This window comes from Heterocephalus glaber, unplaced genomic scaffold, assembly GCF_053883595.1.
Source record: "Heterocephalus glaber isolate CG9 unplaced genomic scaffold, H.glaber_assembly_v1.0 deba00001140, whole genome shotgun sequence".
Taxonomy (NCBI): domain Eukaryota; kingdom Metazoa; phylum Chordata; class Mammalia; order Rodentia; family Bathyergidae; genus Heterocephalus; species Heterocephalus glaber.
Window position 1 is genome coordinate 3,165,973 of NW_028258200.1, and position 16,186 is coordinate 3,182,158.

General features: G+C 50.3%; 3 gene segments (V, D, J or C); all 3 read right to left on the reverse strand.

Annotated features, from left to right (window-relative positions):
• LOC101717323 (Ig alpha chain C region-like) overlaps positions 1 to 16,186 on the reverse strand; it is a 204,856-nt gene that overhangs the window by 67,089 nt on the left and 121,581 nt on the right.
• Positions 1 to 16,186, reverse strand: part of LOC101711804 (Ig alpha chain C region-like) — a 172,923-nt gene that overhangs the window by 33,600 nt on the left and 123,137 nt on the right.
• The window catches only part of LOC106008447 (Ig gamma-2 chain C region-like), a 128,199-nt gene continuing 121,523 nt past the window's right edge, over positions 9,511 to 16,186 (reverse strand). Inside the window, 4 exon segments of the C gene segment in view lie at positions 9,511 to 9,939; positions 10,055 to 10,384; positions 10,493 to 10,543; positions 10,904 to 11,182. Coding sequence covers positions 9,611 to 9,939; positions 10,055 to 10,384; positions 10,493 to 10,543; positions 10,904 to 11,123 — 930 coding nt within the window.

Consider the following 16,186-nt stretch of genomic DNA (forward strand, 5'->3'; position numbering starts at 1 on the left):
TGCAGGCTGACTGGGACCTGCTTGCTCCAGCTTGCTCCACCAGCTTTCCACCCGCCACCAGGACAGGGTGAGGAAGAACCCCCCGGGCAGGCCCACCAGCTGACGGCTGGGCTGCGCAGGCGCCTCCAATACTCCCCCCCCCAAGCCTCTGGCCTTTTGGCTGTGCAGCTACTTGGTTACACGCTGCAGAGGCACACGGGGACAAAAGCCATTGTCTTGAGCTCCAGAAGTGAACAACAGAGAGAGTGCCTATCTCAGGCTCCCTGATGAAAACAAGCCCACTGGAAAAGTGAAGGGAATCTCTGGAATAAAGGCACACCAGACCACTGTGATTGGTAAATTGGAGGGATTTATCAGCTCCCATTGCAAACTGGACTTTCTTCAGGGGAAAAGCAGCTGAAACCTGCAGTAGAAACTTGCAGACTGCAACCCTGCAGGAGGACAGGGAGCTCAACTTGGGACTTGCAACCAGAAATCTGCCTGAATCTCATGGGTCTGGGGGTAGCTTACTGAGACTCATTGACTTATAACTGCACAGTACTGCCCACGTTGTCTATTGTGAAAACATAGACACACCTTGAAGGAGGCCCTTTATTTTTTAAAGTTGATAGATTAATAACTACCACAAATTGTCATTCTTTAAGAGGTATTTGATGCTATGGTGTTGCTGATTGTATGACTTGGGCTAAGATGTCATGATTGATCTAAATAGTTTTCCTTTCTGGTATAATGAAAATGAGATAGCCTCACAGTCATTAGAGACTCAAAACCTAAAGACCAGGTATAACTGGTAGACACCTCTGAGAAGCAATCATTCCGTAAGGGTTTTAAATAGACCAACAAACATACTTACAATAAACAACTTCATAATATCAACCCAGGAACTAAACCAGGGACAGTACCAAAAACAAAAGTGAGAAGACATTTAAGCAAGTCACAAACCCAGACTTCAACTCCACAAAAGTCAATTTCTTGGGGAAATGAGGTGCAAAAGTCTGATAATCAACCACTTGGACACCCTGCACTGATAGCACAGGAAGTAACAAAACAGATGAATGAGGCTCTAGAAAAAGTCAAAACAGAAATAATCTCCCAGATAACTACAGAGATGGTGAGCAGAGTGAAAGACATAATTAGAGGCTCTAGAATAGAAACTGATAAAAAAAAATAGATGAGCTCAGAAACATACTGGAAGCCAGGAATGCCCAGCATAAGAAAGAAATGGAAACCATGATTGCCCAACATAAGAAAGAAATGGAATCCATGGAACAGATTCAAACAGATATTCAGAAGATTAAAAACTCCATTGAAAGCATGCAGAGCAGATTAAGAGAATCTGAAGATAGAATATCAGATATAGGAGACAGAATTGAGGTGAAGGAGCATGAAAACAGAGATTTCTTAAAAATAGTAAGGGATCATGAGAAATCAATTGAACAGCTGCTACATGATGCAAAGAAGAATAACATAAGACTGATAGGAGTCCATGAAAAAACAGGAGAAAGTACAATTGACATAAAAAAACTGTTCACAGAAGTAATATTAGAAAACTTCCCAGACAGAGGAGGAGAATTGGACATAGAGATAAGTGAGGCATATAGAACTCCACCCAGCCATGATCAAAAAAAATCTACACCTAGACATATAATAGTCAAGATCCCAGAAACCCAACAGAAAAACAAAATCCTACAGGCAGTTAGAGAAAAGAAGCTAATCACCTATAAAGGAAAGCCCATCAGAATCACGGCAGACTTCTCAACACAAACCCTGAAATCAAGGAGAGCCTGGAGTGAAGTATTTCAAGCCCTAAAAGAGAATAACTTTCAACCTAGACTACTGTATCCTGCAAAATTATCTTTCAAAATTGATGGGGAAATTAGATACTTCCATGACAAAGAACACCTGAGAAATTTTGTGAACACCAAACCGGCACTCCAAACAATTCTAAGCAATATCCTAGAAAAAGGCAACGAAGGTCAGAAGTCCATGAGGCTCAACAGAGGGAAGCCACCAGACAAGGTAAGAAACTAAAGGGAAAGGGGGAAAAAGAAACAAGAGCCAACAACAGTAAAACATCATGAAACAGATGAATCAATATCTCTCAATTTTAACTAACAATGTTAATGGCCTCAATTCACCAATCAAAAGAAGTAGACTGACAGAATGGATTAAGAAGCAAAATCCAGCAATATGCTGTATACAAGAAACACAACTAACTCAAAAAGAAACTCATAGACTGAAAGTAAAAGGATGAAAAATGGCTCTCCATGTGACAGGAACCCAGAAAAAAGCAGGGGTAGCAATCTTATTTGCAGACAAAGTAGATTTCAAACCAAAACTAATTAAGAGGGACAAAGATAGTCATTACATCCTTGTGAAGGGAACAATCCAAGAGGAAGAGATGACAATCCTAAATATATATGCACCAAATACAAATGCCCCCAACTATACAAAACAAATATTAATGGACATGAAAAACCAAATAAGCACTCATACAGTTGTAGTGGGGGACCTCAATACCCCACTATCACAAATAGACAGATCATCTAGACAAAAAATTCACAATGAAATTCTAGAACTGAAACAATCTATTGAACAAATGGACTTAATAGGTATTTACAGAGTGTTCCACCCCACAAAATCAGAATACACATTCTTTTCAGCTGCACATGGGTCATTCAGCAAAATAGACCACATGCTAGCTCACAGGACATGTCTAAGTCAATGTAAAAGAACTGAAACTACCCCCTGTATATTATCAGACTACAGTGCAATAAAATTGGAGATCAATTACATGAGAAACTGCAAAACTCCCACAAACACCTGGAAATTGAATAACACCCTCCAGAACAATCAATGAGTCACAGAGGAAATTAAAGAAGAAATTAGACAGTTTCTACAGGTAAATGATGATGCCAGTACAACATTTAGGAATCTATGGGACACAATGAAAGCAGTTCTACACAGGAAATTCATAGCAGTGAATGCCCATATTAGGAAAACAGAGAGAACACAGATAAATAATCTAATGCAGAACCTCAAACTCCTAGAAAAAGAAGAGAATAACAAATCCAAAGCCTGCACAAGAGAGGAAATTATAAAGATAAGGGCATAAATCAATGCAATGGAGGCTAAGAGAATGATACAAAAAATTAATGAATCAGAGTTGGTTTTTTGAAAGAATAAATAAAATCGATAAACCTTTAGCCAAACTTATTCAAAAAAAGAAAGAAAAGACTCAAATCCATGCAATTAAGAATGAAAAGGGGGAAGTCACAACAGAACCAGCAGAAATCCAGAGAATCATCAATACCTACTTTGAGAACCTCTACTCTAATAAAATGGAAAACACAGAAGAAGTGGACAGATTCCTAGATACATATGAATTGCCAAAGTTAAATGAAGAAGATATAGAAATTCTAAATACCCCAAGTACAATGAGTGAAATTGAAAATGTAATAAAATATTTACCAACATAGAAAAGCCCAGGTCCTGATGGCTTCACTGCTGAATTCTACAAGACATTTAAAGAAGAACTAATGCCATTACTCTTTAAACTCATCAAGGAAATTGAAAGGGAAGCAAGGCTTCCAAATTCATTCCTGGAAGCAAGTGTTACTTTGATTCCAAAACCAGGGAAAGACCTAACCCAAAAAGAGAACTACAGACCAATCTCCCTAATGAACATAGATGCAAAAATCCTCAACAAGATACTGGCAAACAGAATACAGAGGGTCATCAAGAAGATCATACATCCTGACCAAGTAGGATTTATCCCAGGGATGCAAGGATGGTTCAACATCCATAAATCAATAAATGTAATACACTATATTAACAGAGTCAAGGACAAAAACCATATCATCATCTCAATAGATGCAGAAAAGGCATTTGACAAAATCCAACACCCATTCATGATAAAAACCATACAGAAAATTGGAATAGAAGGTCTTTATCTCAACCTGATTAAGGCTATCTATGAAAAACCAACAGTCAACATCACACTAAATGGTCAAAAACTGAAAACTTTCATGCTAAAATCAACAAGACAAGGATGCCCACTATCACCACTCCTGTTCAATACAGTTCTGGAAACATTAGCCACAGCAATTAGAAGAGAGAAAGAAATAAAAGGAATAAAGATAGGAAAGGAAGAAGTTAAACTGTCATTATTTGCTGATGATATGATACTTTACATAGAAGACCCAAACTCTACCAAAAGACTTCTGGACTTAATTGACAGATTCAGTAGAGTAGCTGGATATAATGTTAACACTCAAAAAACAATAGCCTTCTTATGCACAAATAGCAGACTCATTGACAATCCAAAAATTCATTTGGAATCACAAGAGACCTAGAATAGCAAAAGCAATTCTGGGAAACAGAGACATGGCTGGGGGTATCACAATACCCAATTGAAGCTATACTACAAAGCTACTGTGATAAAAACAGCATGGTACTGGCAAAGAAACAGACCCAAGGATCAGTGGAATAGATTAGAAGATGCAAAAACAACTTCAGACATACTCAGCTACCTCATCTTTGACAAAGGAGGCAACCACCCTCATTGGAGGAAAGATAGCCTATTTAATAAATGGTGTTGGAAAAACTGGATTTCAACCTGTCAGAGATTAAAACTAGACCCATATCTATCACCATGCACTAAATTGAGATCTACGTGGATTACAGATCTAAATATTAAGACAGAAACACTAAACTTTCTGGAAGATCAGTTAGGTAGAATTCTTGAAGACATTGGCATAGGAAAAGACTTTATGAAGAAAACCCCAGTAGCACGGGAACTAGCAGAAAGAATCAACAACTGGGATCTCATCTTATTAAAAAGCTTCTGCACTGCAAGAGAAACCACCAACAGAGCTAACAGACAACCTACAATGTGGGAAAATTTTTTTAGCAGCTGTACCTCAGACAAAGGGCTACTATCTAGAATATATAAAGAACTGAAAAAAATCAGACCCCCCCCAAATTCAAAGACATAATTCAAAAACGGGCATCTGAGATGAACAGACATTTCTCAGACAAAGAAGTAAAAGCAGCAAATAAACATATGAAAACATGTTCAACATCACTGGTCATTTGAGAGATGCAGATGAAAACAACACTGAGATTCCACCTCATCCCAGAAAGAATGGCTGCTATCAAGAAATCAACCAATAACAAATGCTGGCGGGGGTGTGGAGAGAAAGGAACCCTTCTCCATTGTTGGTGGGAGTGCAGACTGGTGCAACCACTGTGGAAATCAGCGTGGTGATACCTCAAAGAACTAGGGCTGGAGGGTCCATTTGACCCAACTATTTTCCCGCTAGGTATTTTCCCCCCAAAATTAAAAGAATCATACCACAGAGATATATGTGTACCCATGTTTATTGTGGCACAGTTCATAATAGCTAAAGCTTGGAAACAGCCCAAGTGTCCATCAACTGTAAACTGGATAAAGAAGATGTGGGTTTTTTTTTTTATAAAATGGAGTACTACTCAGCCTTAAAGAATGAGAATCTAGAGTCATTTATAGCTAAATGGATGCATATTGAGGCCATACTCTCAAGTGAAATAAATAAGACACACATGTGTAAATACCAAATAGTTTCTCTAGTGTGAGAAACTGAGAGTGTAAATAAGGACTAAAAGGATTAATAACTAATAATTGATACTTTGAAATAGGAAAAGGTCCAAAGGGGGAGGGGTGGTGGAAGGGGAAGGGGAAAGGAAAGAATGGAAAGGAACAATTATGAGAAAAGAAAAAAAAATGGAAATGAAGTATGTAAATAGGGAAGGGTGAAGGGGTGAAGGGCGCACAGGTAATGGGGAAAAAATGAGAATCAAGATACATCATGTACAGGTGCAAGCTCCCAAAGATAAATGTAAATGTATTGTGTACCTAAAATGTACCAATAAAAGAATTTAAGAAAAAAAAAACTTGCAGAAAAAAAAAAAATTCTCAGGGAGGGCAGGGTGAGTGCCCAGGGTGGGTGGAGGGGAAGGCAGGGAGGCTCCATGTGGCTACCAGTGATGCCCACCTGTGCCTGGGCTGGGAGCTTTGTTTGTGACTGAGGAAGACCACAGAGAGGTACACAGTGTTTAAAGGACGTTTTATTGTCATTAAGAGAGAACTTACAGGATATCAGAGGCTCCAGAACACTACAAGAAGAAGAAAGCTACAAAGCTGAACTGAGCTATTCCCTGGGCTTTTCCCGCAGCATGGAGTGGTGTCTGGTTTCCTTTCCTGCTTGTGTCATTCTTCCTGACTGGAGGCTCTGGCTTGGAATCTTCCCCATGCTGGACAGGACCATGGCACACGGGTCCTCTGTCCAGTGCCAGCCCAGCCCTGGCTCCTGGGCCACTGGGCTCTCTCTGTGGTATCTTGTCCAGCTGGGGTTTCCTGGTTTAAGTGCTCTGGAGTGGACACTGGTCCTGCAGGACAGGCCTGGTCGAGCCTTGGTGCTTTCAGCAGCTGTCCATCTGTCCCTTTGTTGGGACAGGTGCTCTTGGGCCTCCTCTGTCCCTGAGACCCAGAAGGCTGTGTCTGGCCTGCCTGGGGCCAGCCCACTAGACCACTCCTGAAGCATGGATGGTGGCAGTCACCCTTTCCTGCTCCTGCTGGGGTTCTACAGTCACTGTGTGGCCCAGACCCTCCATTGAGTGTCTCCTAGGAGTGGTGCTGGGTCCACTGTGGAAGGTGGTAGTGTCTTGGGTCCAGCTCTTTATCACCAGTGTATAGAGAACTGGGTAGGCGGTCCCTATGGGTTGGATCCAGCAGTCTGTAATGTGGGCCCTGAGGATCAACAACAGTACACAGGGTCCCTGTCAGAGGACACAAGAGGGAAATATAAGCCATTGCTCAGGCCAAGGTCTGCAGAGGTGCCCAGCACAGATATGCTATGCATGGGCTAGCAAAGTCCATCGGGTGACTGTCAGCAGCCCTTTCAAAGCCCCTGCTGGGTGGTGATGCCCATGCCTGCTTGCCTGGGGTGCCACAGTCTCTGCAGAGCATCACAGCCTCACCTCTCTCAGAGATGCCCTGTGCTAGGGAGACTGGTGTGGACTCGGTTAGATCCAAGGCTGGTCTCCATCTAGATGGACACGGACAATGCTGGGAGCTGCCTCCTCCTGGGTGACCACCCTGCTCATGCAGGCAGGGATGTCCCGGGGAGAGAAGCTGTGTCCCTTGTTTGCCTCAGTCAGCATCATGGTGGCAGCTGTGGGTGTGGCACATGTCCATGCTGGTGTGGTTGGGCGTACCTGCTATCCATGAGTCCTCCAGCGCAGGGAGGGTGGGAGCACAGTGTCACTGAACCACAAGGTCAGAGGGCAGCGAGGAAGGTGTGAGGAAGGTGGTCTGAGGAAGGTGTGACCCTGGGGGTTGGGTTGGTGGAAGCAATGGATTCAATCATGGAAGGGCTTGGGAAGCCTGGGCCCCTTGAGGGGTTGGGCCTAAGCCCCCTGCCTGATCACGTTCCTGTAGTCAGGGGCGATGGTCTGCTTCAGTTCCAACATGGAGGAGAAGATCCACTTTACCTGTAGGAACAGCGGGTGAGCACCATGGGATGCCACCACAGCCAGTGGGACCATGGGGACAGGGTGAGGATAGAGCAGACTAGGGTGGAGACAAGGGAGCGACAGGTTTGAGGACAACATTTGGATAGATTTGGGGACAGTGCAGGTACAGCATGGGAATGATGTGCTGATAGCATGGGGAAAACAACATAGGGACAGTGTGGGGACAGTCTGAAAAGACAGCATGAGTTATCATGAAGGTGGTGGCAGACATAACGGGGAGAGGACTGGGAAAGCAAATGCAACATCACGGAGGCATGGTGGGGACACTAGGGAAAGCAGTACGGGACATCAGGACAACTTGAAATAGGAGATGTCATGCGGACAGCATGGGGACAGCATAAGGAAAACTGTGTGGGATGTTATGGGGACAGAGGGGCACAGAGTGGGGAACATTGCGTAGAAACATCAATGGGACAGCATGGGTCAGCATGGGGCATTGTGGGACACTTAGAGTGTTCACATGAGAACAGAGTGGGCCATTGTGACATAGATGAGCCAGCCTGGGCTGTTTGAGGACAGCATGGATCAGTGTGGGCCATCACAGGGACAGCACGGGTAGCATGGGCATTGGGGGCAGTGTGCCAACCTTGAGGAGGGTGACCGTGGCGCTGTAGCACACGCTGAGCAGGAAGAGGGTGATGAAGATGGTGATGGTTGTCCACAGCCCATCCAGCTCCCCATCCAGCTCCCCATCCAGCTCCCCATCCTGGGCCTCAGCACAGCTCTCATCAAAGTCCAGCCCTGGACAGGAGGAGGTGGTCTGTGTGTGTCCCCCAGTCGGGTGCTGGGCCACTCCCTGCGCAGTGAGTGATGTGGTATTGCCAGGAGGCCAGGGAGAAGGGGCCATCCATGCCTGCCCTGGCCAGCTCTCCTCAGCCACCCTCCCTGGACAGCAGCCTTGGGCCCGCTGAGTCTTCTTCTGGGCCTGAGCTTAGCCAAACACTGCAGGTGGAATGGCAGGCATCCTGAACTGCATGGACCTCTCTCTGTTTGCTCCAGGCTTCACCATCAGAGTGGCTGGGCAGTGTCGGGGTCTGGCACACCACAGGCTGTGGCTCTGAAATCTGCCTGGCCCTCTGCCTGCTCTCTGGTGAACAGACAGGCGTTGGAGAGATGGCAGGATAGAGCTGGTGGTGACAAATGTGTCCTCATGTGGGTTCGGAGGCCTAAGTGTCAGGAGTGGGCAACTTGTGTGTAGGGGAGGCTACAAGAGGTCTTGTCAGTGTGTGCATAATGAGGTGTGAATGTGGGGGTGGGGTGGGTGCTGTGCGGGCTGCCCGTAGGCCCAGGGTATTAGGTGTGCACATATGTGCATGTGTGTCCACAGATGTGTGGCCAGCATGGGCTGGGGCTGCTCAGCAGACTTGTTCTAATAGGTCTGGCTCAAGCTCTCATGGATGCCTGGACTATCTTCTCTTGGGGTAGCCAGGGTGGCATCTCAGCCATTCAGGAGCACAGGAGTGTGCGTCCCCAAGGGTGTTCAGTGTCCCCATGAGTGGGCAGAGTCCCCAGGGGTGGCTAGCTTCTCCATGGTTGGGCAGCATCCAGTGTCCCCAGGGGTGGCCAGCCCTGTGCAGGTGAGGGGGTCATGGAGGCCTTGTCCCACAGCCATGGCTTGCCGTCTCTGCAGTGGACAGAGAACCTAAGACAAGAACTTAGAGGGCAAGGACAGGCTGTTACAGAGACAAGTCTGAGTGTTCCTTCCTGTGGGACTCCCTAGGGAGCTGCTGGCAGCTGGAGAGGGGGCCTGGGAGAAGGACAGCTATGCCATGCCTGTCTCTGTGAGGGCAGACACACACTGTGGTCCTCTCATGCAGACAGCTGTCTGTCTCTAATGACTACAGTGCAGGCTTGGCCCCTGCCTGACCCATTAACCATGGCCCCATGCCACAGGCCTTCTGTCTCGGAAAGAACCAGGATAGCGTCGCAGGGTCCCAGGCAGTGCCGGGTGTTTTATTTATATGGGTGTTTGGGGGACAGGGTCTTACAGGACTCTAGAGCCTGCAGATTAGTGAGGGCTTGCTGGACACAGCACTTATTTACCCAGAGAACGGGAGATGGTCTTCTCTGTGAGGTGGTTATGCAGGGCTTCGTGCAACACTGAGCAAGTAAAGACGTTTCCCTGTTCCCACTGGCTCTTGTTCACAGTGAGCTTGCTGTAGAGGAAGTAGGAGTTGTCAGTGTCCTTCATGGGTGGGGTGGTCTTGTAGTCCTGTATATTCACTGGATGCCCATTGCTCGCCCACTCCACGTGGATGTCAGAAGGAAAGAAGTCAGTGATCAGGCAGGTCAAACTGACTTTGTCCTTGGACAGCTCCTCTTGGGGTGGGGGCAGGATGTACACCTGTGGCTCCTTGGGTTTCCCTGTGGGGATCGAGGTCAACATGTGTTCAATGCTGGATGGAGGGCTGGCCAGGGAGGCTCTGTTTGACTCCCACAGTGCCAACTGTCCTCCCACCTGCCTACAACCCACTCCCACCTTTGACTTTGGAGATCGTCTTCTGGATAGGGGTTGGGATGGCATTGCTGTTGACCTTGCATGTGAACTCTTTGCCCTTCAGCCAGTCCTGGTGCAGGATTGGAAGGACACTGACCACGCGAAATGTGCCATTGAATTGCTCTTCCCGGGGCTGTTTCTCCGCTGTGTTCACCTGCACGTCATCCATGTACCAGGTGAACTCAACCTCAGGATCTTCCTGGCTCACATCTACTACAACACAGGTGATCTTGGGGGTCAGGGAGATCATGAGCGTGTCCTTGGGTCTTGGGGGGAAGATGAAGACAGATGGTCCTCCCAGGAGTTCAAGAGCTGGTGTGAGAGACAGAGGAGACAGATCAGCACAGGGGGCCATCTGACATGGCCTCCTCCAGATGTTTATCTGTCTCTCGGGGTAGAGGAGGAGGGCTGGTGACTTACTTGGGCACTTGGGACAGGGGGTGCAGTGGGACTGGTTGGTATCCTGACGGTCTGCAGAGAGAAAGATGGGGTTATTGGGGTTGGAGGAGAGAAGGTGCTGTGCCAAGGAGGGAAGTGTTGGGCCCTTGAGGTGAGCTCAGTCAGGCCCAGGCTGTCCCCCGGATATGGCTCTTGGTAGGCCTGATGCCAGTGGCCATCTGCCTATGTCCCATAGACAAGCCATCCAGCCTGCACCCACCCTGGGCCTGGTGCAAACCCCCAGAGGACATCTCCCTGAACATGAGTGTGGGCAGAGGCCTCTATGCAGGAGACAGACAGGAGTTTCCCCGTGCCCATGGTGGATACACTCAGGAAGGCTGACCCAACACTTGGCTTCCAGGGGACCTGGATCTCCTTGGGAACTGTCCTTACCAACGACCTTGTCCACCTTGGTGCTGCTGGCCGGGTGGGCTACGTTGCAGGTGGCCTTCTTCTGGCTGGCGGGCAAAGTTACCATGCTGGTGAGCGAGTACAGGCCCGACTGAAGGATGGCTGGGAAAGTGTGCACTCCGCTGGTCAGGGATCCTGAGTTCCATGTCATGGTCACGGGCTCGGGGAAATAGCCCTTGACCAGGCATGCCAGAGTCAACATGGAGCCAGTGTCCACACATCCAGAAGCCAGAGGGAAGACGGAAGGGGCCGTTGTGCTGGCTGCAATGAAAAAGGTACCAGGTGACTTGGTGTCCGACATAGCTGACCCTGCACCATGGAGGATTCTGTATCTTTTGCTTTTTGAGGTCTGGGTGCTCTGCAAGATCTAGGCAGAGTTCTGTGTCCAGGCTTTTGGCTACACCTTCCCACTATCTAGACCCCATGTACCTGGCCCCAACTGCCTGCCTTATCCAACCTTCCCCATGAGCTCCAGGCAAGTCCAGGGCAGTGGTTTCCCAAGCCCAACCTGTCCCCAGTGTGCTTCCAGAATGCTGCAGGCCCAGCTCTCCAGTGGTGTTCTGTGCCTTTCTGCAACCTCCTGTCCCTGCTCCTGGGCAGCTGTCTTCAACCTGGTCACCCAGTGAAACTGGTGAATCCCTGGGCCTGCAGCCCCTTTCATGACTCTGCTTGTCTGTTTCTCATGGGCTCCTACTTGGACCCTAAAGTCCTTGTCCCTATATGGCCTCCTCTGGCTGCCTGGCCTGACTTGTGTCCCCATCCTTGGGTCCTGTGATCTCTGCACAGCCACAACTTTGTCACTCAGCTTGGCTCTGCCCTAGTGAGAACCGACTCCTTAGAATGGGAACCTTGGTCATGCACACACCCTGGGCCTGGTGCAAACCTGACTCTGCCCCCAGATCCTGCTCCCGGAGCCTTGCCTTGACCTTTGCCTTATAGGGCTGTTTCCTCTGGGGTCCTTTCTGAGTGAAAACCCCCATGCTCTTGCTCTGAAGGAAATCCCAGGAGATATCTCCTCAGGTCCTTACCCCTCCCCCCGCACACACACTGACAGCCAGGCTCCTAAACCTGGGCTCTGGGCATAGCTACTCCTAGGCTCCCCTGCATGACTTTCTGAGCTTCATTCAGGGGCACACACCCAGAGCCCTGTCTCACATCTGCCCAGTTTCTGCCCAACCCTGGTCTGGCTGCCTCCCGCCTCCTGTGCTCCCCAGGGCTTCCTCCAGGATGGGCTCTGTTGAGCTTGGCTCTGGTGCCCACTACCTCCTCTCCCCCTGAACTCCTGGCCTTGCCTCATCCCCTGCATGCTGCTGGCCCTGGGGGCAACAGGAAAGCCCCTGTGCTTTCTGCTGCTGCCAGCAGCCCTTGTCCCTGGAGGTTAGAGTGCACCCTGACCCCTGAGGAAGCTAAGTCTCCCTGTCCTCTCCCTCCTGGTCTGCTATCCTCAGCTCAGGCCTCTGCCAGCCTCCCTTCCCCTCACCTGCACCCCATTGTCCAGCAGACTCTACTCTGGCTCTCAGTGGTTTCTTGTTGTCCCCGCTATGGTACCAATTGTCCTGTTCCTCCTTGTGCTGCTTCAGCAGGGTTCCCCCACCCCAGTCCCCACAAGCCCCCTGCAGCAGAGCCAGACTAACCCCAGAACTGCAGTTCATCAGGTGTGTTTGGGGGCGCCAGCCCCAGGGAACTTGCACAAACCCTCCTGGTGCCCAGGATAGGTGCTCTCTGCAGCAACCCCTGCCTCCCTGCAGTCCCTGTGTCTCCCCCCACCCCACCCCACATCCTCTGCAAGCCCCAGGCCTTACTCTCCTGGGCATACAGGTAGACTGCAAGGTGGGAGGGGGACAGAGCATGTGCTCAGGGGGACAGGGCAGAGCAGTGAATGGTGAGCTGGCTCAGGTGGGAGGAGGAAGAGCAGGTCCCCTGAGCCCCAGGGGCTTCCTGACATGCTACTTGCCGACATACCTCAGCCTGAGGAGTTCTGATCCCCTCCTCTGCCCCTTCCTGCCAGGGCCTGAACTCCTCAGGCTTTGCCTCTTTGCCAAGAGTCTCATGCTAAGCCTGCCAGCCCTGTTTTCCTATCAGCCTTCAACACCCTGACTCCTGGGGCTGTGCTGGCCCTTCCACATCCCTTCCTACAGCTCATCATCAGCTGCTTTGCCCTGGATCCCTAAGTTTCTGAGGTTTCTCCTGGAACCTCTTGCACCTCTACCTGCTCCTGTGCACTGGCAGGTGCTCTGCCCTGGTCCCCTGAGCTCTCAGGGCTACCCTGGAATATCCACTACGATGGAATAAACACTATGATATGTTTGTGCTCACCTACAGCTTCTCTGCACTGCTCCCTTGAATTCCTGGGGGCTATCCTGTCCCCTCCAGCACCTAGGTACCCTGCTCACAGGCATTTGCTTTGCCCCTGCCCCTGCTCAGCTATAGCTGTTCTGCCCTGGTACCTGCTTCGCTGAGTCCAGGGGCTACCCATCCCAGCACCTAGCTACCCTGCTCACAGGCATTTGGGCTGCCCTGGCTCCTCCAACCTGCTCCATCTCATCTTCAGCTGCCCTGCCACAGTCTCTGAGCTCCTGGGGCTGTCCTGGCCCCTCTAGCACACACCTGTCCCTGCTTACCTGCAGCTGCTCTGCCTTCATCCTTTGAGCTCCTGGGCCTTACCTGACTCCTCTACCCTCTATCTGCCTCACATCACCTGCAGCTACTCTGCTCAGGTCCCTGAGCTCCTGGACTTGCCCTGCCTTCTCCAGCACTAACCTGCCTCAACTCACCTTCAGCTCCTCTGCCCTGCTCCCTTGATGTCCTGAAGCTACCCTGGCCCCTTCAGCATGTCCCTGACTCTGCTTTCCTGTAGCTGCTGCATCCTGGCCACCCGAGCAACTGGAGCTGTTCTGGCCCCTCCAGTAACCACCTGCCCTGCTCACCTGCAGCTACTCTGTGCTGATCACCTGAGCTCCTGCTCATCTATAGCTATTCTACTCTGGTCCCTGCTTCCCTGAGTTCCAGGGCCTATCCTGCCCCCTCCACGCCTAGCTTCCCTGTTCACTGGCATTTGCTCTGCCTTCTTCCACTGGGCTCCTGAGGCTGCCCTGGTCCCTCCAGCACCCACCTGCCCCTGCTCTCCTGCAGCTGCTCTGCCCAGGTCCCTGAGTTCCTGGCACTGCCCTGCCTCCTCTAGCACCTACCTGCCCTTGCTCACCTGATATGCTCATCCCTGGTCTCCTGAGTTCCTGGACTGCCATAGACTCTGCAGCCCCCAGCTGCCTCAACTCACCCGCTGCTGTTCTGTCCTGGTCTTCTGAGCTCCTGTGGTGTTTCAGGCTTCCTTCCTACTCTCAGCTCAGCTTTGCCTCATTCTTGGCCGTATCCATCATTGATCTGGGCTTGCCCCTTAGTCCCTGGCACCTATCCCCCGGCCCTTTGAGGCTTTATCCTGTTTTCCTCCTGAAATAAGCTCCTGGCCTACTCTGGAAGCTCCTCTCCCTCCTTCTTTTGTTTCCTCTGCTCTCCTCAGTTGTCTGTGCTGCCTCTAGGACAAGCCTTGTCTGCTCTTCTGGTGTGCTCCTGCTCCCTTGTCACATTTTCTAGGGGGCTATTGTCACCCCCTAGTGTGTCTCACTCAGGTGGTCTGGCTGTACCTCTGCCTCTGGCCCTGATCCCTCTCATGTGGGCTTGGAGGCTGAAGGTAGCACCTGTGGCAGGGTCTGGACCTTCTGTGGGGAGATCTCTTAGCCTTCTTCTACCCTTCTGTGGTTTTAGCTGTGCAAGGTGAAGTGTTCCTCATCCTCATGCCTCCTTCCCTTCCCAGCCCGCTTACCGAGCTGTACCCATGGTGGTTCCCAGACTTCTTGTTTCAGCTCTGTGCTGTCACAGCTCAGCTTTGCCTTGTCTTCCTAGGATTCACAGCTCTTGTGCCCAGGGGTGTGGACACCCGCCCCCCCCCCCGGGCCCTGGAGACTAAGAAGGGGATTGAAAGTGGGTGGCAGGCTGCTTCCTGAAGTTCCCTTTTTACTGGGAGGTTCTGGGTCAGAGGACGAGGCCACCTGGTGTAGGTGTGTGGTTGCATGGGGTGGGTGAGCCATGCCCTGGGGCCCAGGGAGAAAGGGGGAACCCCCTGTCACTTGTTGCTTTGTGTTCATAGTGTACCAGGTCTCTGGGGCCCCCTGTATCTAGATCCCCTACTTGGTGAGCATCTGAACCCCCTGACTGGACCATACCCTCCTGAGCCGGGGTCCATGCCCTGTCTCCACCATCCCTCAGTGGTCAGCCTGCTGGAAGTGTGCAGGAGATGGAGTGAGGGCAGGTATGAAGCATGAGGAGATGGTGGGCACCTGGGCTGAGCTCAGCAGGGCCTGTCCAGGAGGAAGCCCTAGGAAATCAGGAGGGGAGAGACAGCCAGGCCAGGCAGGGTCTGTGAATGAGGTGTTGGTAGGAGAAGAGAGAAAAGGGGGAGAGGGACCTGGGAGACCCTGAAGCCCCAGAGATGTCATGCAGAAAGTATCCAAGATGGCACCATGGTGAGAGCTAGTCCTGTGAGCTGGGACCCCAGAGTGGCCACGTTAAGCTGTGAATTACTGTTGGAGCCCAACTTGGCAACCCTCACAGGGACATCTAGGGCCTCCTGGATGCATGTCAGTCCCTCCACCAAATGGGCATCCAGGAGGACAGAATCAGGCTCATTGTGACCCCTGGGTCCTAGAGCTGGCTCTGACCCTGAGTCCCAAGGGCCTGAGTATGGGGAGCAGTGACTATGCCTAGTAGACTCCAATGACCTCCCTCCCTCCAGCTGAGGCCCTCAGGCTCTGGGCCTGCTTCATCTGAGTTAAATAGAGCTCATCACATCCATCCCAGGCTAGGGTCATCTGGGGCTGCCCTAGATGTCATCTTGGGCACACCCAGGGAACTGAGCAGGCATGGGTAGACAGGAGGGCACTTGTGTTCCTGAGTTCAGGCTGCTGGGACCAGGGAGAAATGGGCAGTATTTTTGAAGAGGTCTGATCTACTCATCTGGAGGCCAAGAAGAATCCTAGAGGTTGGCTGGGCAAGTTGGGTCTTCCCTGTCCCAGGGAGAAACTGATCCAGGACCCTCTCCTGCTCCAGGAGGCCTTATTCTGCTATTCCTTGGCTTGAGGGACCAGTGCTGCTCACTGCATCACTCTGGGTGTTGTCCCCCCTTGGGTGTCTATGTTCCCATCAGCCCTTCCACAAGGTCCTCAGCGCTATTGTGTAAGGTGCCCATCCCAGTCCATGTGACCTCATTCC